This window comes from Anopheles moucheti, chromosome 3 (genome assembly GCF_943734755.1).
Source record: "Anopheles moucheti chromosome 3, idAnoMoucSN_F20_07, whole genome shotgun sequence".
Lineage (NCBI taxonomy): Eukaryota > Metazoa > Arthropoda > Insecta > Diptera > Culicidae > Anopheles > Anopheles moucheti.
Window position 1 is genome coordinate 67700287 of NC_069141.1, and position 26664 is coordinate 67726950.

The 26664-nt window shown below is 44.4% G+C and overlaps 1 protein-coding gene across 1 annotated transcript; it reads left to right on the forward strand.

Moving 5' to 3' along the window:
* The first annotated feature begins 1472 nt into the window (after positions 1 to 1472).
* On the forward strand, positions 1473 to 26631 carry LOC128304339 (protein trachealess-like). Its single transcript, XM_053041517.1, has 10 exons — positions 1473 to 1519; positions 6091 to 7060; positions 19811 to 19977; positions 20054 to 20205; positions 23575 to 23864; positions 23931 to 24123; positions 24383 to 24614; positions 24699 to 25832; positions 25913 to 26055; positions 26124 to 26631. The coding sequence occupies exons 2-10, from the start codon at positions 6519 to 6521 to the stop codon at positions 26475 to 26477; spliced, it is 3207 nt and encodes a 1068-aa protein (XP_052897477.1). The 5' UTR covers positions 1473 to 1519; positions 6091 to 6518; the 3' UTR covers positions 26478 to 26631.
* The last annotated feature ends 33 nt before the right edge of the window (positions 26632 to 26664 follow it).

Below are 26664 nucleotides of genomic sequence, written 5' to 3' on the forward strand. Positions count from 1 at the left end.
GCGCGCTGAAACGCTCTCGACGTCGCTTCGGCGGGTTCGGATGGTTTTGTTTGGGGTTTGTGTGTGATGAAGATGAAATCGAATCCAATCAAATGGGTAATCTTTTTTGTTGGTTCGTTTCAAAGTGGAAAAGAGCAACCCCCCCGCCCCGGATGGTCAAAAGCCACTGGTAGACAGTAGGAAAGCGGGCGACCATCGTGGCGAGGTGCGAAAACGAGACAAATCAACCTGTTTAATAGTAGTCGTCAGCGCGAACGAAGCAAAATACATTACGTCTTGTTTTCCGCCAGGGAGCCCGGTTTGATGAGTGCCCGGTTTTTACATTCGATCACAAAAGAAACGATGTCCGCGCCCGTTCTCTCTATCGCCATCTTACCTCCGCAACCGCCATTACCAACCTCCGACGCGGGGGCAATTTCTAATCGGTCGGGTATGTGTGTGTGTGTGCGGTTGGTCATGGTTGCCAAGTCAACAAGCATCCAACAAATGATGAATATAAGGGTGGTGAAGTCGAATGTGCAAGCGAGAAAGGTCCGTGCTGCAGGGAGGAAGTACATTTGCGTTCGTCAACAAATGGTTACATTGTAGGCAGGTTATGAATTTATTACGCGATCTCACGTCACTCGCCAACCCGAACGGTTGGCGTTTGATCGCACACAGCCACACACGCACACACGCATTTCCCGGTGGAAATGTGTGATTTGCGTTCGCCTACAACCGAAGACGAAATGAAACTCTCCTCTGAGTGCCCTCTCGTGGCACTCACGCGGATACTCGCTGTCGGCGGGGTTGATTCGATGGGGTGAGACACTCAGCTGTGAGTGGCGAGTAATGATTTGAAGCAATGTGTTATTTTTTTATTTAAATTTGTTATTAAAAAGTTTTCAAATAATTTTATACAATAAATTTTGTGATTATAATTATTATTGTATCTTCGTATTAAATGGTGAGTGCAAATAGAATTAAATAGCCTTTTTCGCGCTTAAGCAAGCTTTCGACGTTTGCTCTGGGCATATCGGCCCAGAAGTACCCAGCTTGGGCGCACTCACTGCTATCGTCAATATGAGGTATGGGCCACATATGCGCACACACATAGCAAGAAGGAGCCGCGATGTGTGCTCTGCCGATGGCACGAGGCTTCTCGGACGAACCTCCGAAACACACATCAGCAATGTTGGTGGTAACATTATCAAACAGCTACTCTGCCGCACTCAAAACGCTCTCCCACACGACGACGACGACGACGATGGAATCGCGCAGCGTTATCACCTACCGTCCAACAACGCGCCACCCCCAGGTTGCGCGGTCCAACCCAACCAAAATGCCCCCCCCCCCCCCCCCCCCCCCCCGATGATGGGAAGGGGAGGGTGGGGATCGCCAGTTGTGCGCGGGAACGAAGCAAAACGGTAACAACATCGCGCCAGAGTCCGACCGACCGCTGTCGGGCGCGAATGTTTCAGTCGCATCTTGCACGTGGTACTATCGGGAAGTAGTTTGTGCGCGATCCGTGTTCAGTCAGGTGCTTGCGAAATCGCAATCAAATTCCTTTTGAATTGCCCCACCGTGTGTGTGTGTGTGTGTGTGTGCCGTACGTGAATTTTTCCGAGTTCGAGCGTGGTCCGTCACCTTGAACCGACACACCTCGCCGGACGCCTCGTGTCTGCCACCGTGCGCCATCTGATCGGATGGAAATTCGTTCGCCATATCCTCGCGGACGTGTGTTGTTGCGCTGATTTAAAGTGACTGCTTTGCTGCTCTGCGTATAGTGCGTATAGGAATCCAGAATTGAATGCAATTCTAGCCAAGGGAAATGGCACGCCGGGATCACAAATGTGTGTGTGTGTGAAAGTGTCGCATCGCTCGCCGCGTGTTGCTCCATGTATCCTGCGAGCAAATCAAAGATGTCCCTAACACTCACCACCTGTTGCGTCACTGCGTTATCATAAGCGAGCGAACCGCATCGAACATTCTGGAGGAGAGTAAATGTCCTTTTCGGCGCTTTTTTTTTCCTTCTTCTTCTTCTTCTTCTGTTCCTTCACAATCTCTCCGCTTGTGTCCGGGTCAGTGTCAGTGTCCGATTTGTACGCGAGGACAATTCTTCGATTATGCGTATATGTGTGCGTTGCTATTTGTGTGTGAAGGTGTGCGTTTGCTGCGGTGATTTGGAAAGAATTTGAGCCCTAAATTTTCCCACTATTGCCATCCTTGTCCGTCCGCGCAATTCTACAACAACAAGAAAAAGGAAAAAACGGCGCTAGAACGGAACGCTGTCCAAATCGAAACCGACAAAAGAGACGGACTCGTGGCGTCCCGAATTTTCCCGGTGCGCGTGGTGGCGGTTTGTCTTTGTGAGGGTGGTTTCTTTTTTGGTATGAGCGATGTGATGTTTGGTGTGTCCTTGTAATGTTGACGAACACACTTACATACCGCTGCGTTGCTGCATGCAACATGTATAAGGGCTTGCTGCGAGGGAAGTGCTCGAAATGCGCGACTCCTGGCCGGTGGTACGCGCGGTTTTATTAGGGTTCATAAACTTTGGGGTGTGGTGGCGTTACACGTTCTGCTGCCGTTCGTGAACTGATTTGTTAGCGGGTGCCCTTTTGCGGAGAACCTTCCAAACCCGGGGTTCCGTTTGATTGCGTGTGCTGGAATATTCCACAGGTGTTGCACGGCGCTGCGCCCGATGGTGGCAAAACAGTATTGGTTGGTGTGCCGTGCCGTGTGTGCTTTATTTAAAGAATACAGCACCCACAAAGCGACCGATGTGTAACCGGGCGTGTGTGTGGCTCTGGTGGCTTCTCGAGAGAAATCTTCTGCTTTTGCCACCCTGTTTCCCTCGCATCGCAGGCGCGCGCGCCCGTATCCAAACAGTTTTGCGCAAATGTTAGCCGAAAATGGAGGAAAATAACACCGTTTCCAAACATTGGCCGGCATTATTGGTTACGGTTCGGTTGCGGTTGTATGTGCCAAAAAAAGTCACACAAGGCAACAACAAAACCCAGTGCCCAGTGCTTGTGTAAGTGGTTGTGATGGTGGTTGTTGCAAAGTTTCGTCGTCTTATGCGTGGTGTTTTGCGGGTCGTGAGAAAATGCCCAAAGCCAAGTGAATTTGGGATACAGAGAAAAAGAAAAACATCGCCAATATATACGCCCTGTTGCGCGCACCGGACTACATTGAGTGACAAGCTTTTTTGGAGGATCTTTCCTGATTTATTATTTAGCTTGGCAATACAGTGCCAGGTGATGCGCGACGAAAGTAAAGTAAATCGTGTAGCCGCAAACGCAGGGGAAGCGCAACGCCGATGCAGTAAAGCTGAAGCTTTCCCTCTATTAATGAACCGTTCCGTTTCGCTGCCAAATCCGTTTCGTTTGCGATTATTTAAAATTATTTATTACAGTTTTGGCATGGGGGCACCATATTTTTTTTTTGTAAATTTGTAAATAATTTAGCAAGTACCCACCGATGTGTTAAATGCTACTAAACGGTAGATCGGTATTGGCAGAGAGCGAGAAAAAAAAGCTGCTCCTCAGTAGATCACTGTGCGTGCTTCAAAACTAATAACAAAAGCTCCTGGTGCCTGGTAGCACTTAATGAATGTTTCCTTTCGCGTCGCTGGCACTTGTTTGGTATCGTACAACCCCAATCCCAATGCCCGTGGCATGTGTGTCGTCAAGACAAAAAGACAACAAAAAGAGGAGAGAAAAACATTGGCAAATATGACGGCGCCAAAACCGGGTTACCTTCACGTTCGCAGCTAGAAATAGAAAAGTGCAACAGAAGCAAAACACGTGTAAAGCATGGAAAACAATTAAAAAGTGACAAGGGAGTTAGTAAAATAAAGAAACCAATAGTGGAACAAATAGAAACAAACAAAAAATCAAACAAAACTTGCCCAAAGCTCCCGATCGAAAACGGACATGAAAAATGAAGGGCTCAAAAGAAGTAGGAAAGCTAACGATCTGTGGCAAATTGATAACCGTTTGCGAAATGTTGCTCGGTGCGTGTGTATGGGGTCGCGTGCGTATACGTATGCAAACGGATAATGGATGCTGTCAGAAAACTTATGACGAATTTCCTACACGCCTCTCCCTATTTTTTTTTGAACTGCACTGGAAGGAACTGAAGCGGACAGGTTGCAAGAAGGCTTTTTCGGTGTCGATATGATGTTGCTTCGGGTTCGAAGTTTACCTTCCTTTTTTGTTGTTGTTGTTTCTTCTTCTCCCTAACGCCACCGGACCAGAACCGACCGAAACGCTTGCCCCAGGTGCCAACACCATTCGTCCCGAATTCGATTGTCCACGAAAAGTGAATGTGATTGAGGGGTTCGTGGAGTTGCGTGGTGCGTGCGGCACACTCACCTTCAGCGAACGGCGGTTGGTTCCCCCTAACTTCGCCCTCCTCCCCCTGGGGGGGGGGGGGGGAGGGCAAGTTTGGCAGTATGTTAGGAAAGTTTATTAGTGCGAAAAACATATTATTTAGCACGTGTTCTTTCGACCGCTCTGCCGGTTGCAGGAAGGAAATAAATATGCCGCCCCACCGAAATATGATAGCAAAAATCTGTCAAGCAGAACTTAGGCTACGCATGTGGCATACTGCGAATAGCGACCTTGAGAACCTCTCCGCGATCGTCCGACCCCCCCTCCGGGCACACCGGGGCGATTGTATTATTTAAATAACCAGAACAGCCTCCGATGGCAGGTATTCTTTCTAATGAAAAAGCTTTGCCCGTTTTGCTCATCCTTGCTGCTGCCTGCCGTTTGGGTGGCGGGCGCGGGGCCATTTTCTCTGGTTTCGTGCGCAACGCTCGGTAACCACTTTTGCCAAATTTTGGGAAGAAATGATTGACATTCACGGGTGAGTGCAAAGAAATTGAACCCCGAGAAAAAAGCATCACCATCACTTCCAGAAGTTTTCCGGCGCTGCCTGCTTTCACGGTATCCGTCGTGTGCTGTGTTCCCTTTTTGGAAAATGTCTAATTAATTTAATTGATCCCCTGGTCGAACGAGCGGGGTTTTACGCGTTACGGTTTGCTTACCGTGCAAAATGGTGTCCTGTTTTAACCCAAAAATCTTCAACGGCGAATTTTGCGAATTGAAGAAGTTTTCCCAAGCCAAGCCAAATCAAGAGAGGAGGTTGCTGTAGGTGACTGTAAGCTTCCTAAATCTATCCGCCAACGGTGCGCTTGTTAATCACCATACTTTTGATGGCCTATCAAAGAGGTTTGCGTCCAAGGTCGCGCTTAGTAAATGCCAATCAATCTAGGTCGTTTGTAGCTGTAGCAACGCAAATTAACGTATCGAATCGTAGTAAAGGCTAAGACAAAACGGATCACACTCCAGACCAGAGCACCCATTGACGATGGGCAAGGCAGCGTAGAGTTAATGTGAATGTCAAAGGAGTTTGTTGTTTTTTTCGTTTTGTTCAAAGCCACTTAACATGGTTTTGATTAATTTGTGTCCGCCCAGACGAATATAGGTACATTTTTGCGATAGGCGGCCACAAACTCACACACTTGCATTATTAAACCCCCCTCCGACGCGGGACTCTTCTCTCTTCGTTCTGCGTTTTATTGTGTCTCGAAATCAAAATGCCGCAGAGTCTTATCAAATCCTTCCTGCAAGCGCAACCCAAAAGCAGAGGGGCATCTATTATTGATAGGGGATGCTTGGCAATGCTCCGCCAAATTTCTTTCGACCAGGGGCCGATTGTGTTCCGTCGCTTGGTCGTGGGCAAAGTCTTATCGGTCGCCCTTTCTTGGAGGATCGAAGTTTGCTCATTAGGGGATGAGAGCTAGAAACCAGAAACAAACGGCACATTACCTTACAAATAAATATGAGACGAGGCAGCATGATGCATGCAGAATTAAAAATAAAATCAACGATCTTTTCGATCTTTAAGAACTTTAGAAAAAGTTGGGGAAAAGATGGGCAATAAAATCGCACTTCGCTTTGTAGTAAATAGACAGAGCAGTTAAGGCATATCTTTGAATATATTTATTACGCGAAACGACCTCAGCTTTAGCAGATTGTGAGTGATTCAAAGTTGAGGAAAAAATGTTTTAATAGCATTGATTTACTCTCCATTTACAAGGATTTGTGTTGCAAAGCATCGAAAGAAGTGTGTTGTGTGGCAAAATATAAAATTGTGGAACATTAGTGTGACTGAAAAAGTGTTCTTTGCTGGTGGCTCAAATTGTAGTTAGTTGTGTGCAAAAGTGTTACAAAAAAAAATCGAGTGTCCAAGTTGGAAGTGAAGCAAACGCCAAGAAACATGCCCACCAGTGCGTCCGGGCAGGGGTTTGAATGTGTGGTGCGAAGCTGAGCAGCAACGCTTTGCTGTGATCAGCGGCCCCAAGCAAACTGGATTCATCCAGCGGTCAGCAACGTGCGGAACCGACGTCATGCACAGCTACCGCAGCCCAGCGGTGCACGGTATCAACGGTTCTAGCAGCTAATCAACCGGTGTCAGTGCGAAACCCATCCCGCCACCGAGACCTATACCCGGACGAGCGGCACACGATGAACATTTCGACCGAGTACGCACCGACCGACGGTATGAATCGATCTTACCACACACGATCATCCTACCAGAGCCGGTACTACGGCGGTTCGGGTAGTCCGGGTCCGGGCCATGTACCTTCGTTTAACGGTGCGGTGATGGATGCTCGACGCCACCACGATCCACCGCCCACTATGTTGGGAGGGTACGGAGATTCGGGTGGGTCGCATGGCGGTGAAAAGCCATTCTATTCGCCACCTCCACTCGGGTCCGATTCTTATGCATCGTCCGTACCGGACGAAAGACACGCAGCGTATCAGGCGAATTATTACGGTGCGGCAGGTTATTCCCACCACCACCAGGGTATGCTGCGAATGCCACCCGAGCATGGTGCGTACGGTGGATGCTACGGAACGCCGCCCATACAGTGGTATCATCCGCAACATTCGTCGTATCATCAACACCACGGCCCGCATCATTCGCACCAGCAGCAACATTCGGCAACGCCGAGAGGCTATCCGATGCCACCGGAACATATGTACAATATGTTTAACTTCAACAGGTAACGTTTCGTTGAGATGCAGCCAGGTGCGATCTTTCAATCAAATGCAGATCACTTGTTCGTCTGCGGTTTTGTTGAGATTTTAATGTTTTTAATGTAAAGCTACATTAAAGATTTAACTAATTTTACTCGACTAAGTCGTCTAGACATCCCGTGTAGAAAGACTATTTCGCTTCACCTTTTCTTATATTACCCTTGCTATATCTACTGTCATCTATCCCGAAAATGCGTTTCGTTCCACGTGTTATACCTTACGAAAATCCACCGTTGGTTGTGATATTTTAATGTTCTGCACCAAATCTTGTTACTCCGTTCCAATTTCCACGAAGCGTCAATCTTTTAAAATAAGCACAAAATGGAAGCTGTACTTTGTGCGCAGCGGGGCTTTCCTGTGCGTTATTTCTTTGCCCCAAGTTTTCCGTGCGACTACACGCATCATTTGCTTGCTCTTTTTCGCCCAGCAACGACGGGGCCAGCAAACGGGAATATCAAACGAACTCCAGAAGCGCGCGATGGTTCCGTCGCGCAATGCAAATACAGTTAGCAAAATCAATTCTCGGAAGGTAGCAAATTTTACGAAAATGTCAAAAGAAGCAAATCTTGCGGCAGCGCACACGCCATGCCGGTTCGGGCCGGGTTGGGGTGAAAGTGAAAGTGGAAAGGCCTGTTTTTCGTTGGTGGCCCATCCTTGACCGTACGATGATGGGTTTTCTTTTCTCTGGTGATTGGAAAGCATTACCGTTTGGCTATCCTCCGCCAACTGATGACTGTTTCGTTGAAGGTTACGGGGTTTTTTCTCCAGAAGAGTTTGTCCATTCCCTTACAGTACGTATCACCATGAGCGCCACTTCCGAAAATCAAAAACGTTGTGGCTCGTGGATTCTAAGTTACAAGTTTTGGAAAAAGGTATTCTTGTGGAGCATATTGCGGTGAAGCGTATAGCAGAACGTTCAGTTTCATTTGAAGTGACATCTTTGAGTCTTTACCATTACCTCATCGCTGTGATGAAGTAGATGACTTAGAATGATGACTAATTGACATAATAAGCACTTAAAAGCAATTTTATCGTTTGCGTTTTATAGCGTATACAGTGGAGTGCCGATTATCCGGGTGACATTTAACAGGGTGTCTGATTATCCGTGCATCTCAGAAATGACAGTTCGAAAGGAAATTTGACATATACCGGGCAACACCGTTGACGGAAGAATTTAATGACCTAATTGTATTTGATAAAATAAGCTAAAACCTTTATAGAAAACAACTACAATTTCTTTTGCAACAATAAAACACACAGGAAAAATAAGTTATTCTCTAAAAAAAGCTCTCCCTATGACATAGATATTAGCCTATTATCCGTTATCCGTGTTTTTCGATTATTCGGCAACCGTCATTACGATATGGGCACGGATAATTGGCGCTTCACAGTATATTGGTTAAGAAACAAATCCTTTCAAGGGGTCCATTCGTCATTGTCTATGTTACGATCGGACGATCAGAGTGTCGATCTTCTTAGTTAAATAGACTGACTGTCCAACCAAGAGTAACCAAAATAAATAAATAAAAAAACACAATTGGCAGGCTAGGATCTCTTAATATTATCTTGTCCACGAGATCTCGTGATCCAAGACAAAATAAGAGAATTACTCATATGTGTAAAATTAGATTCGTTAGCTCATAATTACTCTATTTCTTTATGGTAATTGGCCAGAACCTGTAGCTGTTTCCTGCACCTCCCTCATACCTATCAGCGCCCGAACTCATCGTCCATTACGTTGAAGCCTGGGAACTCATCATTGTCGCATTGTAAATAATGAAAATTTAAAATCTTCCACCCTTCATGCACTCTCCATTCCAACACACAGTTGCACCACACGTTTTCATCACACACATGTCCGATGAGCAAAAGGGCATCGAGAAAGCACAAATTAAAACGTTGCACCTCGGTTGGGTGAAGTTCAAACGGTTGGTGGCCAGCCCTTACAAGGTGGGAGGGAGGAAGGTGAGATTTGTATCGATTGCAAAATGATGATACGTTCCACTTGAGCGGCTCGTGCAACATTGTTGCTAAACAAGTACTCCTTACCTACACAACGACAGCCCAATTTTATTACTATTTGCACTTGCACCCAAGTGAGTGCAATCGGTTGAGTGTGGCACTAACGGCCGCGGGGAGGGGGATCGTGAAAGGGCGCGTACGACAACGTGCACCACCACCAGCATGGTTTCACCACTGTGTGGTGGTACACGATCTTGCCGGAAAACCAAAACACCCCTTCTCGGTAGGGGCGGATAAGTCAAGTGTTTGTTAGTGTGTGTGTGTCGATGAAGCATCACCTTCACGTTCCGGGGTGGCCGTAAAGTGTTAGGATTTATTTTTCCTTAAGCTTACCTTAATCTTCTCGCTTCACATTTACTGGGTGGATGTTTTTCTTTCGCCTGTTAATATTAATTGAATTTGAAAGGTCTGGATTTTTTTTGTTTTGTATAATGCGATGTTGTAGTCGTTTTTGCATTATTCTTGTACAAACTCGACAAATAATTCGGGAGAAAGAAACACATTAAATAATAAAAAAAAACCTAAATAAATCCCTTATTTCATTCAAAGCTCTTAAAATTGATCGGCTTTGGACGGTGAATCCAAATAAAAGAACAATAAATCAGTGTTGCTTTCAAAAATCAGTCGGAAATGTTTAACAAAACAATTGATTAATGATTGATAACTACAAATCAGCAACTAAACAGTTAAAACAACCTAAAAAGTTTTGTAATTTGCTTAAACAATCCTAAATATTGATTCCCTAACTAGCTGTTCCTAGCGTTCAACACAAACGAATCAAATGCATTTCAATGCTCGCACGTCTTACCTCGTACATTGTAAGCTTGTTATGGTGTTTTGTTTTTCTCGGCGAATGGCTTTCCCCGTGAAACATCCAACTGACAGAAGCCACTATACCGCCGTCACCCGTTTCCGTACGTAGGATATTGTAGGTGGTCCGGTTTCATTCGCACATAAACTAAACGTTTCAGTATCCTGTCCGTTTACCATCACCGCCGCCACTGCTGTGCCAAAGGGTGTGTTTTTTATCTGCCCTCCCATTTGCGGCTTGCACTTTCCACAGCACAATGTGCATCAAACCACCGGGTTTGAAATAATCGTCCGGTCTCAATACAGCGAGTCACCACCAAAACACATACTAATTCTATATTTCCCTTTTGAGGGCTCTTTCGTCCGCCACGGTGTGTCTCAAAGGATTGTTGGATACTCGCTTTACCGGTAGTACAACCCCGAGGAATTGCTCCGGCAACTCGTTCAAATAATGGCAGACACAGGGTGTTTGTACGGGCGAAGGCATGTGTGTGTCGGTGTGGTTTGGTCGGAATGCTGGCCAATCGTGTTTGCGCTTTAGCAAACCTCAAGCACTCTGTGTAGCGTTTTGCTATGTTTGTCCGGTAATTATTTGCATATTTACAATGTTTCGCCAATTGGAATTAGTTTCGATGGTGCCATGGTGCCATGTGTGGGTGTAATTTACGGTGTGTGAGGCAACGGCATATCAGCGTTCAGGTGTTGACAGTGGAAAAATTCACGATCGTCAGTATCTGGAAGCAATGCAGTAAATTGAAGTGTTTGAATAATCAGCAATCGTGCGCGTTCCCTGCCTCTCCCCGGCGACTGGGACAAACGTCTCAGGGCATTCACATGCGTCATCGGATCGGATCCCCTTCGGAGGTTTTGGACATGTGTTTTGGGCCGGCTAAATTAGTACAGGCTCAACTCGCAAAGAGTGACATGCGAGTGAGTGAGACATCGCTCTAACCATCATCCGCTTTTCCAAGGGGTTCCAGCAATGTAAATGGAATAAGCAGCAATTAGTGTTACCATTGTTCGATTGGCCCACTTCACTCCACTAGCAGCATATCGGTTTGGAAAATTGCGCAGTAGCAGGCGAATGGAGGCGCGCGATGCCTGATTGTTGGTGGTGTGGTTTGCTGACCTAGCCGCGATTTCAAGCGTTATTCTGTTTTTTTTTCGCGTTACACGTGACCGGGACGAGTACCTCGCCAAGACGAACAAGTGGAGCATTTAGCTTAGCCCGCTAGTCTTGCCTTCCGGCTTTGATTCGGCTCAATGAAAGTCTGCTTAATGCTTTATCTTGTCGCCGCAAAACACAAACAATCGTTACCGACCCTGACTGGATGACTGAAACTTTTATATAGTTACACTGTAGCTTTGTAACTTTACAATCTTGCACCACTCGAGTGTCATTTAAACCTATTTGTCCACTTCTTTGTGGGACACCCTCATTGGGAGCTCACGATTTGCGAGCGCTTAGTAAATTCGTTTCCCATAACCGGTGGATGATGGGCTACTCGATCGGCCATGTTGCAACAAGCTTATCTGTTGCAACTGCGTCAAAAGTTAGTCTAAACCAGCGCACTGCTGAATTGATCAATGTTCGAGACGGTAGCGGGATCGTCATTCTGTCATCCGTGTTTTAATGGTTTAAGGATTAAGGAAGCAGGGTGGGAAAGCCGGTTTGCAGCAGAAGTGGGATGAGCAAACAATTTGCTCAACGCCAAGCGTCACTGTCACAGCAACAACTGATGATCAAGATCGGCTTTAATCGTTGTGACCCCTGGCCGAACGACCCCTGTAACGGGGAGCGATGGCGGGAAACTGATTCGCATGGTGGCATGGTGGCAAATTCTGTTATTATAGTTGATTAATTATCAACTCGGCGTCAGCAAGTGAACGCCCGGTAGTTTTGATACAATGTTGCAACAATGTTGCAACAAACATGCAGCTCACAACCACCCTTGTACCGATGGGTAGTCTCTCTAGCGATGATGTGTGATGTGAAGTTTGTTCCTAGAAGCTTATTTATTCCACCATTTTGCAACAATTTTCATTTATATGGTCCTTATTTTATTTTTTTAAATCTTTTTTATCATTAAAAAAATGCAACTGTTATTTGTTGTTACTATGTGCTGTATTATTTGTATAAAAAATATGTGTACATACAGGCAGTCCCCGAGATACGCTATTATAGCGGACCGCTATAACCCGAGAAAAATCCGCGTATCTCGAATTTCCGCTTAAGTCGAATCCTGGTGCAATTTCGATTATACTTCAAAGTCACAGAGTCGATTTCCTTCTCTATACTTTATTTATTCAGCGAATCATTCGATTTTTTGAAAGAATACGTTAAAGTTAGTTAGAAAGAAATGTTTTATGTGAAAAAAAATGGATTTGAGACCAATCTTTTACCTTTTTGCTTAGATTTTGTGCTATAAACTTACTCATATGTCAAATTTCCAAAAACCGCGTATCTCCGAATCCGCGTATAAGAAGTACCGCGTATCTCGGGGACTGTCTGTAATTTGCTCATGCGTACACTTTTTATCTAAGTTTATTATTTTTTTGGCTTAATCCTTCATAAGGTAATTGCATATAGCTGGTAACGTGTTGGTAATTAATATTTTAATCTCCGAATTTAAATTATCATTCCCACGGTTTGTTTACCAAACCTTTCATTGTTGACTTTACATGGCACAGGAAAAAGAGGCTACACTTAAACAATGCTGACCTATCATGCTGACCAGCTTGAAGGATAATTACCCAATCACTTAATGATCTACCCCAAGTATTGGGCAATTAATTTACCAACTTAGGTTTTGCTGCTCGTGCGCTACGTGCCTCAAGAACATATTGTATCAATCCCTTGAATAAGGCGCACTTTCTTGCTGTTGCATACCTCAAGCAATATGTGAAGGGATTGCTTCGGTAATCCGTAACATGCTTTCCTTGCTAGCCTACGCATCCTACACATTCTTTCGATCGAGCTTTTCCCTACTTTCCCGAACTTGCTCTGTTTGCTTTAATTCCCTCCCTATTCCATTAGGGATGATAAAGCGCGTGGAGTTCCACGGAAATGGAAAGATTGCTTCCCTTCGACGAATTATTTTTCGCTGAACTTAACAATAACAAGCGCTCAGCCTATAACGGTCATTCACCTGTCACTTCTTGGGGGTATCCTTGAAGCATTCCTTGAGCATCATTATCGCAGCATCTCGTTCGTATCAATAGGCACTCAATCTAGATTGGCAGCGATATTTAGCCCCCATTCCCATTATGTGAGGCCCCGTAGCTATCCATCGCTGCAGCTGTATAATTCAGCTAAATAGCACTCGCTGACCGTTTCGTCTCACTTTCACTTGCGTTTCGCGAATAACGATAATGAATTCACTCTTAAAGTGAGGCTTATTCGGGCATACATCATCGAATGCGTTTGTAACGACGTTCAAATGCCAAAAGTATAGAATAGTAGTTTTGAATAAACAGCCGACCGTAGATCCTTCTGTGCTCCCGGCACAACTCCCGCCAACTGACGGTTACGAACTCTGCCCTATTCTTCGTCCCGGGAATAAAGATGCTAACGCACCAACCGGGGTAGCTATATATACGATCCCCGCCTGAGGCAGGAGTTGCTTTCTTCTATTTCGTTTCGGTCGGTGGTAGGGCCCATTCTCCGAACCCGGTCCCGGGAATATCTTGATACAGGTTTTCGACCTTGTATTAGCGAATTCTTGGAATGCCATTCAAAAGCGGGGTTGCACTTGAAACGGCAATATTGCGTAAAGGATCGGCTCTCTTCCGACCGGTACGCTTTCCACGCGGCACTCTCTTTTGGGCAAAGTGTTTCCCCCGTAACCCCGGCCGAATGAGCAGGAGAGCCTGTGGCTGTGTGTGTCCTTTTTGGGCTTTATTGAACTGTTCACTGCCACACGGCGTGTTCTTTCTGGGGTTTTTCGCAGGAGAAAGTGAAACGTAATCTTTCTCGTTCACTGGATTTCCCCCCCCCCCCCCCCCCCCCTTTTTCGGGTGCCCTAACCCCATGATAACCCATGATTTCCGTTCCGTGCCGTTGCCTAACCAAAAAACCACCTAGACTGCCATCCTGATGGGTCTTGTCAGTTTCTACTAGAGAATTCCCGGAAAGTGTAGCGAGCGGGGTTGCTCTTGACGGCTTTTATTTGATTTTTTTGCTGTTGTTGAATATCTTTCTGGCTGACGTAGAGCTTTGATGAGTTCTTATGCTGAGAGAAAATAGTCAAAATGATTCCGATTTTGAAAGGAACTGCACAAGCGACGCTAGGTGTGCTAGGGTATTTGTTTGTGAGGATTAGCGAGGGCCAAGGTAGAAATTGTACGTTAAATACTAACTGTTCTTAATTTATATGTTTCGATCATCATTTGGTCTATCGACTGTCATCGAATCTCATTTGAAATTAAGCATAATGTTCATGCTTTTCCTTTCACTACTGGAAAGGATCTGCAAATTTGAAGCCTGAGTACGATCGTTATGTTTTTTTTACTTTTGCTTAAACACTGTATGTAGCTGTGGTGGAATTAGCTATAAATATTCGTCATCCCGTTTTTTTGGGCCTGAGCTACTGCTGCCACGGAAAGATCTCTTCAGCCGGGTGGGAAAGGTGAGCAGAGACGCATATGATGCTAAAAGGATTTTTGGAGATATCGTACACAAGACGGGGCAATGTCGATGACAAGTAAAGAGCCCAGTTTGAAGAGGTCCGTTGCCGTTGCGTGTCCTCTGCGCGTATTAAGCAGTTTCTGAGAAATCCTTTGACATCCTTAAGATCCTCTTTCCCGCAAGGATGAAGCGGTCCCGGCAGGATGGAGCAAGTACTCACCGAGTGCGCACCCTGCTCCGGGCCCCCTTTCCTCTGTGTCACCGTCGGCTGTAATTTATGCTATTCATTTTACACGCCTTGATAAACGTGGCGCTCGCTGGGTGGAAGGATCACAAAATCACCTTTGAGCATCACCCGGAGAGGAATTGGTACAAAATTTTCAAGAACGTGTGCGGTGTGGGATGCTTTGAATGAGACATTTAATTAATCATCGAATTTATTCCCAAAACCGCTTCCTAATGATGTAAGCTACACGTTTTGTATTTTCACCAGCGTAACAGTGAGCTTTTGGGGTTCTGTCGCTGTTATAAAATTATGAGTTATGGGAATAAACGTCCGGAATGGTTTTTAAAACTCAATTTTCAGGTCGTTTAAGATATATTTTCTCTTATTTATATTTTCTATATATTTTTAATTTTCAGGTCGCTTAAGATTTGTTTTCTCCATCTTAAACATATGAGAAACAGATATTTATAAAATTGAAGGTATACCTCAATTGAAATCGGCAAAACATACTTTGAATTCGAAACTTTTGTGGAATATCAAGATATACACAATAACCCTGGTTCGGACTAGTGTAGGAGTATGCAAACTGGCTAAATTTTTCGAAACAAAAAACACACACGACACATTCAAGGTTTTAACAGTTCGTGATGAAATGTGTGCTCCGTGTGTGGAATGACGGGAGCGCATAAACTTAAGCGTGTTTAAATATAGTTTACAGATGCAGTTTTAGCACAGGACCTGTTCGGGCATCCCGAAGCGAGAAGGTTTAAAATAGACATGGTCACGATCGTAGGGTTTTTCTTTGCAGAATTGCAATGAGAATTGAAATTAAGATTCGATTCTAGCGAGTTCTGTTTATCTGTTGTGCAAATAAGCTTTCCAATTCCCAGCACCATTTCTGGCGAAAAACTATCAAAATACCAGACAGAATGCAGGCGCGAGACAACAACGGGCTGACCTTGGCCTCCTTTTTCAGCGCACCAGAAACGATCTCCTAACCGTGAGTGTTGTGTTCCTTTGGACAGTGTGTGCTGTTATTAAACCTACTTCGTAATGTGACCCAGCCGGCGCGAGTTTGTTTCTCATGGCGAAGAGAGCGGTTTCTTCCATGTGCAAAGTGCACAAACTTGGCCTAGAATGCATCAAACGGTGGGACTAATTTCCTCAACGCAACCGAATGTTTCGCTACCGTTGTCGTATTTCGCTCGTGCCGGGCCGCGTGCCATGATGGCAGTTAAATGCAGGGGGTTGGACATTTGTGGCGGAGCGGGTTTGATAGACGGGGAGTGTGTGTGTGTGGCGAACCCGGCCGCCGCAACATTGTTGCCTATCCAAACAAAGTGGTAGCGCGCATTAGTGTAGGGCACCACCCCGTATTGCACTAGCCGTACATGCATCAATTGCACCTCCATCACTCGATGCCGGTGTGCATCGGGCAACCGCAAACAAACACTCCAAACCGCAACGGACCTACCCCCACGCCAATCACAACCCGGCGGTGTGTGCCCCCCCTTCTACATCCTTGCGGCATCCCGGATTTCAGTGTACACGCGATGCTTTGGGAATGGGAACGACGCGCTAGTTTTAACCAACGTTCTGGTGGGTGTAACTCGTGAGAACTGAGATCTTATAGGGGTTTTCCTCCCCACTGGAATATTATATCCACAACCCGGTACCATTACAGCTTGGCATGAAGCGTGACAGTGTGATATTTCAAACTTCAGAGCAAATTCACCCGAAGTTTGCTGTCTAGACTACGGCTCAGACTATATCCACGTGTGTTAGACTCTTCTTCACGATCTGTCAGCATTATCCAGTCGAAACTCGTTGTCACTCATAGATTTGTGCGCGAATATAAAATGATAAAAACCCTCAATAACATGCAGGCCATTTTTGTTTTCGAACAATACAGTCGTTGCCACTAAATTTTGTATTAAACGCATGAATTTTTGTCTCGTGATCACTAATGTTTTACAGTAGGCATCAATTTTTGTCTCGTGATCACTAATGTTTTACAGTAGGCATCAATTTTTGTCTCGTGATCATCAATTTTTGTCGCAATTTGTGAAGTACTTCACGTAGGAAGAAAATTTAAATGATTACCTTACATGTAAGGAATATTTAATGGAATTAGATCAATAAAACATCAAAAACAATTAACGTTGATTCAGCATAATAATAATAATAATAATATAATAATAGCATAACGTTGAATTCAGCATAAATGAATTCCATTGAAATTTAAATTGATTCTCACCTGCTAAATTGAAAAAAAAAATGAATGCAAGGCTATTTCAGTACCGCAAAACTACCGATAAAGCTCGATTATTTTACATAATTTCATAAAATTATATACTTTATTCACAATAAATTTATTTTTATTTATCACTGTAATAAAAGCAGTACATTTCGCTTGACATTGTGTACATACACAAATGTATGGATGAGCGATAAAAAATCGTAACTTAGAGACAAAAATTGACTGTCAAAAATTGGTGAGCACGTGACAAAAATTGATGCCTACTGTCAAAAATTGGTTGCTAAGAGACACAATTTAGCGACAACGACTGTAATAATGCAACAGAAGCTTAAAAGCTCTCTCTATTATCGCTCATTTTTATTATATTTCATGACTATTGTATTACAAAATTGAATGTAATGGCTTGTTTGATAGTGGAAGGAGTTGCTAAGCTCTCGCTCGTCAACCACAGCCATGCAGAACAAGAACCAATCGGAGTTCATTAGTACAGCTTAAAATATGTCTGATGTGCTTTTCCGCACAGTGCGAGACTTATCATATTATCGCTCGCAGGTGATTAATTAATTTCGCTTCTTACGTAACGCATACCATTTCTTATGGTCGAAGACGCTAAGTATGCTCAATTGCGATGCCTACATTTCGGCAATCGGAATGATCTCGTGTTATTATCGTATCCTACTCCAGTGAACGTTCTAGATTCGAGGTAATAAAAGCGTGTCGTTTAATTCGTGAATTTTAGTTAATATTTTATAATAAAATAAATATTATAATTATGAGCATAGATATCATCGTAAATAGTAATAAGAACAAAGAAATATATCTCAATATTTACAAAACTTAACAGTATACAGCTTCGTTAGTACACTCATAAAACGATCTTCAATCAATTTTCAAAAAGATCTTCAAGATTTTAATTCTACAACTGCCTCACGGACATTTTCTCCCATTGAAGTTTTCATGAAACATTTTCGAAATTTAGAGCAACATCTATTTATGTTTCTTTTTGTCAGAATTAAGATAATTAATGAAAATAAATTAATTACGGATGATTCAACGCTTTTTCCACTTGTATGAAGCACGCACGTAGTCTTCTGCTCCGTTGCCCTGTTTAGTAATCCTACTTAGCAAAGCTTCCCCGTGGTACGCGGTTCATTGTAAAGACATTTACGTGGAAACTTTACAGCGAAGGAAGGAAAACAAGAGACGAAGCAGCAATAAAAGGCCCCGTTCAAGATTTTTCTTCGTGTGCAATCGTACCATTCCCCGTGCCTACGGTATATCAGATCACCGAGAATGGGAATGGTTGAACTTCAACTTCGCATTTTACATGGCACGCGTTATTTGAATGAGATGGATTTTTTTTTGTTTGCGTTACACAGTGATAGTAGCGCCACACGTGTCATGGCGCACGCAGTATCGATTTGTTTTTTTCCGAACCAAATATTTTTCCAACAACTTTTTTAACGAACCGATAATAGCATTTGCGCAAATTTCGACCGCGTTTCGGCTCACCTTCATTCGGGAAGTGTGTATTGCAAAACAACAACCAAAAAAAAAACGCATATCGAACGATTGTTGTTATTCGTCAATAATTACCTCGTCGGTACCATTTTACCGTCATGGTACGCTCTCGCGGAGATTGTTTATAAAGAAGACTCGAGCTAAATGAATGCGATTACAATTTACGATCGGGCAACAGCAATGAACTAAGTATACTAATGTCGATTCGCGCATACTGAAAGCTAGACAGTGGGCGCTTTTTTGTGCCATTGCCAAAAGTGAATGTGAGGTGATTGCTGTCCGGAAATGGGAAGCAATTTGTCTTGCCTGCTCTCTCAGTCATCGCATTCTGAACAAGTGAAGCTTCCCGTTCTTTTACGTTTTCCTTATCAATTACTTGCGCGCGATGATGTGCTAAAGCCCCCCTCCCAATGCATGGCTACAAATTCCGGAACATCCGCAGTATAGCATAATTGAAAGAAACCTAAAGACTTTGGTGAAATGGTGAACTCATTATTGATTTACATTTATTCATTATTTCGAGCAAATATTTATCTGCTTTTTTCTCATCGAATGCCGAAGACCTACCATTTCCTGTTCAGTACAGCAATTGCAATTAGAATTTACATGCACTTGAAATGAAGTCAAGCGCCCGGAGAAGCATACCAGCACAGCTAAACGTTGCTTACTGTTGTTAAAATCCGTTAAATCATTCGATGAATTGGCAGTTGTCGTACACAAATTGTTGTTCGGTTTTCATAAATTCAGTGACGATTTGAAACTTGCTAAGTACGATGCAAGCGACGGCGACACTAATCATCCACAAATTAGATCCCCTTCTACCGGACGGTAGCAAATTAGGTGATCATTTAGCTGCCTCCATGGCGAGGGGTAGCCCGATCGTGCGGTGGCGTTGGTTTTATTTTTATTTCTGGTTGAGAGCATGAGCAGCATGAACTATTGAAATTTTGTGTGAGTTTTGTTTCGACCCACCGTTGGATTTTGTTTTGCGGCTCGCGGTCAACGCGGCTAACCATTAATCAGGCCAGTACACTGGCCTAGGCCTAATGCCTATCTAATAGATCGACATCGGAACAATCACAATCCCTCTAAATCCAGGCAACGGAATGGCGGCGAATGGTAGAAAAAACATGCGATGGAAACAAAAATGAGAAACAAGTTTGTTTCTTAATAACTTTATAAATTGCTGCAGTGGTCCGATAACTAACTGTACGATTTCTTTTGTTATTTCTATTTTGTGTGTGTTGCAGAAATGGACGCGAGGCGCGAAACCGTGCAGAGAAGAATCGGCGCGACAAGCTTAATGGATCGATACAGGAACTGTCGGCCATGGTTCCCCACGTCGCGGAATCACCCCGGCGAGTGGACAAAACGGCCGTGCTGCGGTTTTCGGCCCACGGGTTGCGGGTAGACTACGGTAAGTGGTAACTGATGATGTGTAGCTATCAAACTATCACCGCTCCAAATCGTGTAACACCCCCTTTTCCCCGCAGTGTTCGGCAAATCCAAACCGGATGAAACGGTGAAACCGGAAGCCCAGGACTCGCTGTTTCGTATGCTGAACGGGTTTTTGCTCACGGTGACCTGCCGAGGACAGATCGTGCTGGTTTCGCCCTCCGTAGAACAATTTTTGGGACATTGTCAGGTGAGTTGTCGCGGTACAATCACACACAGCAATCGCAAAGATATGGATTATTGATGAAATGCGGCGGTATGGGTATTATGTAGCATTGGTTGGCCTGTTTTTTTTTTCTTTCGGTGCAATGTCACTATCTAAATATATGTTTGTGGCAGCCATACTTGAACCATATTTGAACAGATGGTCAAATGCCACACGCTTGTCTTATTTCTTGTTTCCAATAATTTCGAATTTGAGCGTGTCGGTAAAGAAAGAGGCTAAGAAAACGGCCATTTACCCCTGATAGGGGCATTTTTGAATGCGAACGCAAGAAATAAATCGTACTGATTGATATCTACTTAATTAAAAGCTTCATTATGTAACGTATCATTTTTTGCAAGGTGTGTTTGCTGTAAGATTTTGTAACTTCCTTTCACTAAAAACTTTAAAATCAATTTATAAGCGCACATATTTTTGATACTATCATGTTATAACTTTTGTGATGTCTTTCGTATATGGCTTAAGACTGTTTTCATATCTCTTAATCTTAATTGTGTGTATGTGTGTGTTAATTGTGTGTGTCCGTGTGTTTTTCCCCCCTCATACGTATTCAATAATACGTTGCCCCGTGCAGTGGTGGAAATTTGTTGACATTAAAAGCGTGTCTTCATTAATAGTTCGATCAATGTTCGATGCATTGGGGGGCAACCTTGAATAGTTGTTGGTCGCAAAAATTGACCCCATGAAGGTCTCTTCAACAAACACTCTGACGAAGCATTTGTTTGTTTTTTTTTTTTTGTCACGAACAAGACGAACAAAACAGCGTGCGAAATGGTTATTATATTCACCTTAAATTTGCTATCTTGCCTCGCACCACAACAAACAGTTGATTTTACTAATTGTGCCAAATCTCCCCTACTACTGCTATTACTACTGCCCACCATCGACTCCATCCGTTTGCATCATAGTTTTGGGTATTTCTCTTCTTCTGTTTTAAGTGCCCCCCGGAATCGAAACTAATTTAATGATCTGTCATGTCTTGCCTACGATCACACGCTGAAATGTCGGGGCACTGTCAACGGCACGCGTGATGGTTTCGTACAGCGAAGTAAAACAGCAAAAAAGCCACATTATTTAATGCGTTTTTAATTTGTCGGTCAAAGTGGAGAAATGAAATGTTGTTTAACAGTTTGAATGCTTTATATTTTGCCCAAAATATTGTTTATATGCTGGACCTTGGAGTTATTCGATGGTGGTTGTGCGTTGTGTTGTATGATTTTTTTTTTCTTCGTTTGCTGATTGCTGCCCGTAAAACAGATTTATTGTCCCGTGTGATAGGGTTTTATTAAACTCAATCGGTGCACAGCAATGATGTTTCTTTATATTTTATTTTAGGCAGTGATTTGTTGCCTCTGTTTGCTCACTAACCTTGCATACGGTACTCTTTTAATATTGGCACAAGCTTTGGTTTACTTTCTTTATAAGCAAACGCAGCCAATGGACAATGTGTTGCAGCATCGATCGTAGTGGCTGCTTCCTTTACCAAACGCAATGAAATGCAACCAAACAAAGTCGGTAAACGTTTAACCATTGGCAAACGCGCAATGATCTTCGCGGTTGAACATAATGCCACACGCTTAAGGACAGGGACAGGCACAAATAGCACCGGAGTGCTATCTCCCGAAGGAGGATAGCAAATGTTGTTTGTGTGCACCCTGGAAAACGCATTTTCATCACACCCATCACCCAACGGCACATTCCACCCGATGCAGCACACGGTCGACCTGCATTCTCATTGGAATGCAAGCGGGCCGCCATTGTATTTCATTTTTTGCTTCTGCTGTTGCACCGACCAGCCCATATGTCCCAGCGTAGTGGGCAGAGAAGGAAAACTTAAACTATTCGTGACTACGTGCCTAACAGAAGGATGTCTTCACTTGTTTGTTTACCGACGGCGAATGTTGCTGTGTGCGCGATTTCTCCGTTATTGGCCAGCTGTCCCCACCCCACCCAGGGGGGGGGGGGGGCTTCAAGGTCAGCCGCGGAATCCACGGGCACACCGGCGAGAGCTATCTGGCGAAGCTTGCCTTTCCTCGTTCTACTTACTGCTGCTGCCGGCTGTAAAGAAAAAAAAATTGTAAATTTCTCCGAGTGTTTCCGTTCAGCTGTCTTTCCGTGCGATGTTTGCAAAAACTTACCCCAAAAAAAAAAACGTTTCACACTTCCCCCCCACAACGGACTGTGGCGCTTTATTCGATTACGAAAACCCAAATAACATGTCAGCATATAAAGTGCGTTACGGTACGGTAACTAGCGCGGGTTATGTTGCTTAAAAGTTTAAACCATTTGATGGCTACAGTGCTTGCAAGAGGGAATGCTGACAAGAAAATTATACAGCTGCCGAAATATTGTTGTTTGTTGTGAGTTTGCAGAGTTTTTGATGCCTCTTGAAACTGTCCAAATGTCTTTAATTTTAACGCATCTCGGGCGCAAGTTCCCGGCTTAACGTATGCTTACTTGTGGGAGAAAATACAGCGTTTTTTTAAGATTAATGGCAAACGAACAATGACCTGGTTGTATCGTAACATGAATTGTATTATTTTTTTTTGCAAACTCGGTTCTTGTTTTACAAATATATTTACTAATATTTTTTGTATAAAAGAGTGCATTAAAAGAGAAATTATTGTTTAGATTACTATCTCGCCAACAGCGGAAGCGTCTTAGCTCATGTGAAACACGTTGCCATCCAGCTGCACTATAGGTGGTCGTACCACAAGAAAAAAAAGCTGCTCATTTGATTGCAAATACTTATCAACCGTGGAATGGATTAAAGTACCGAAATGTGATTTATTTTCTTCTTTTATTATGTTTTTTACTGTCACTGGTTTTAATTAGAGCTTGGTGGTTGTGCAAAGATAAGAAAAACGAACAAAACAATCGTCTCGACGGAAGACAGTCGCAAGCAAAAAAAAAATCAAATTCGTAAATTGTTGTGTACCCTCAACAAGATTAACGTTGTCCGGTCGCAAGAATGCCATCAATTACATAAACCAAAATCAGTTATTTTGTTATGAATTGATTACCGTTTGCCAATTCATACCAACATATTTACTAATTGTAAATATCTCTGTAACACCATAACTTTGTTAGAAATATGTTATTGTGTCACTTCGAGGTTGGCAATATTATTACGTTCGTTAGAATATTTTACACTTTATCAGTAGTGCCAAAACTGTTTGCGTATGCGCTATTAATAGACGCATTATCTACGCCGGAAGTGGGTTTCATTTCAAATCGATGGATGACATGATGTATACCTCCCCCCCCCTGGCATACACGACACTGGATGTGACCCTGACTATTTCTTTCTTTCCTTTTGCCCCTGACTTTCCGCAGACTGATCTTTACGGACAAAATCTATTTAACTTAACCCACCCGGATGACCATGCGCTGCTCAAACAACAGCTGATACCGTCGAACTTGGTCAACATGTTTGACAACGGACCTGGAACGAGCAGCAGCAGCAGCAACAGCAGCAGTAGTTGTGGCGGCACACCGGCCCTTCTCAGTCCAACCGATGGGACAACCTCCAACAGCACTGATAGTGGTGAGTTCCAGCGATCCCACGATGAGGAGGAAGAAATTGACAAAAAGCTCCGACTGGATCATCGCCGATTCTCCATCAGGTAAGAAGCGGTGGCAATGCGGTGCAGAGTAAAATCATTAACGAACTTCTTACGGTTGCGTTTTAGGATGGCCCGTGCCGGACCACGATCAGAGGCAACGACTTACGAGCTTGTTACGATCGATGGAAGCTTTCGGCGGGCGGACGCAGCACCCCGGGGCACCGCGAAACCAGGCGGTACGTCCGGTATGCAAATGATACGGCGAGCCCGTGGCCGCGACGATGCTATACCGTTGCATAGCATCAACGGGAACGATATCGTAAGTGTTCGGAGTAGAGGGGGTTTTCTTTTATTTAGTCAGTTATGCTAAGATGGTGTCAAAAACATGTTTTTGTTTGCTTTCGTACCACGAAGTGAGTTCCACCACCGATCTGATCTTAGAATATGTTTATTTTATATTTTGTATTGCGCATCAATGATATATTCTTTCTATGGATTTAAAATAGCAACAAAGTGGTGCAACTGTCGTGCGCAAATTATTTGCTAACGCTAATTTGCTTCCATTCCACCCGTTCCAGGTTCTAATTGGGTTAGCGCGAGTGATGAAGGTGCCATCTATCTGTGATCGATTGATTGAGGCTTGTAAATATGAGTACAAAACACGCCACCTGATCGACGGGCGAATAGTGCAATGCGATCAGCGAATATCGATAGTGGCCGGCTATCTGACCGACGAAGTGTCCGGCCTGTCCCCGTTCACCTTTATGCATCGAGATGACGTCCGATGGGTGATAGTAGCGTTACGGCAAAGTAGGTTACCCGTACATTCACCATATCGTAGAGCGATATGCGTACGCAAATTGAGCTTTCTTTGTTTTGCTTTTTGTTTTGCAGTGTATGACTATAATCAAAATGGTGAATCTTGCTACCGGTTGATGTCGCGTACCGGGGACTTTATCTATCTGAAAACGCGCGGTTACCTAGAGGTGGATAGCGATACCAAAGTGGTGCAGTCGTTCGTCTGCATCAACACGCTCGTTTCGGAGGAAGAGGGTCAGCGTTTAGTGCGCGAAATGAAGCGCAAGTTCTCCGTCATCGTGGACAAGGTGGAGCTGCCGGATGAGAGCGGGGAACCGGTGGTGGAAAATCCGAAACAAATCGAGGAAGCCGTCCTGAACCTCATTACCAACCTGCAGCCGGACAGTGAGGACAAGCTGCTAAATACGATGCCCGCCTCACCGGCCAGCAGCATAAAGTCGGGCTTCGGTGAGGGTGCCCCGTTGGCGATTGTGGCGCCGGAGAAAAACTCGGTCAAGTCAGCGATCGTGAAGAGCATCAATGTGGTGTCTATTGCCGCGAAAACGATGCGCGAAACGCGGTGTTCGTCGGTGTCGGGTGAATGGTCTCCGATGAATGATGATCAGCAGAACAGCAATGGAAGCAGTAGTACCAGCACCACCGGTATAGCAAGTCCCGGTGTCCCACCGACGGAAAGAACCGCCGGTTCATCGAGTGATCCTATCGCGTCACCGCCTCCACCGCCACTGTCACCCACGGTGAGTGTATCATCGGAACACACTCAAAGGCCTACGGTATTGCAAAAAATCCAGCTTTCTGAGGATACGCCCGGTGGTGCAAATGTGGAGCAGCGTGTTCCACCTCTGCCGAGCTCGGAACATTACTTCACGCAACCGTTTTCACCATCGAGTGGGGGAAGCGTACCGGTGTCGCTTCTGTCGCCGGCCTCCTCACATTACAGCCAGCGAAGTTCACGAAGTCCATACGGGTGTGGTAGTGGAATTTCTTCCCCTCCTGCGCCGGTGCATGCTAGCAGTGGCGGAAGCTTCCTTAATCGAACAACGACCGTGCTAAAGCGAACGTACAGCAACAGTAGCATCAGCAGTCTTAATTCTTTAGATACCTTTGGGGATAGCGATGTGGGTACAGGCGACAGCAAGAGAACGAGAATGAATTTGACGAACGCCGATTTGGTTCATTGCTTTAGCGATTTAATCAATCCGGGAACAGGTAAGGTGGTGCTTTATTGCACCAACTGGAATAGGCAATGTTCGGCAACACAATTTATAACATTTCTTGTTTAACCCTAGATCTTACTTCTTTGCTACCGAACTCTTTCGATGCGCTTGATCAATCGTTACTAACGATGGAAACAACAACAACCATCATCCGCGATCGAGTGAGCAGTTACTCAAATCTTCACGAATCACAGGATCGTTTGGAAAAGATAGTGGTGTGTATTGATAGCCGGTTAAACATGTGATGGTGTCTTACTGTACTCCCTTCGTTTTCCTCCCGCAGGAAGAACATCAGGAGCAGCGGGAAATGCTACAGTCAATTAAGGAAGAGTACCAGCTGCAAATGCAGTCCAACGGGACAGGTGATGCAATAGGGACAGAAGCTGTACATAGTGAGGCCAGTGGTGGTGGATTGACAACGAACACAACAGCCGCCTCACATTTGTTTGGCAGTACCGATGCAAATGCAATGCTGTGCAGCACACTTAGCGCGGGATCACTCTCACGCAGAAGAGTCAGTACTATTGCCTCCACTACGACAACGACGTCAATGATGCCTTCCGTTATAACATCTACCGTCGTTCAGCGGACACCAAACAGTGGCAATGAACGATCCGAAAAGGATGCGGGAAGTTAATATCTATCGATCGAAACACATTCTATCCACTCTTTGTTCCTTCCGTTGTTCGATCAGCTATCACCGTTGGCGTGTAAATGTCATGCCATGAATGGCTTATGTTTACTAATTCGCTGCTTTCCTTCCAACTTCCACTGATTTAATCGCGATAAACGCTCTTCAAATGTCTTGCTCGTTGTTTTCTGGT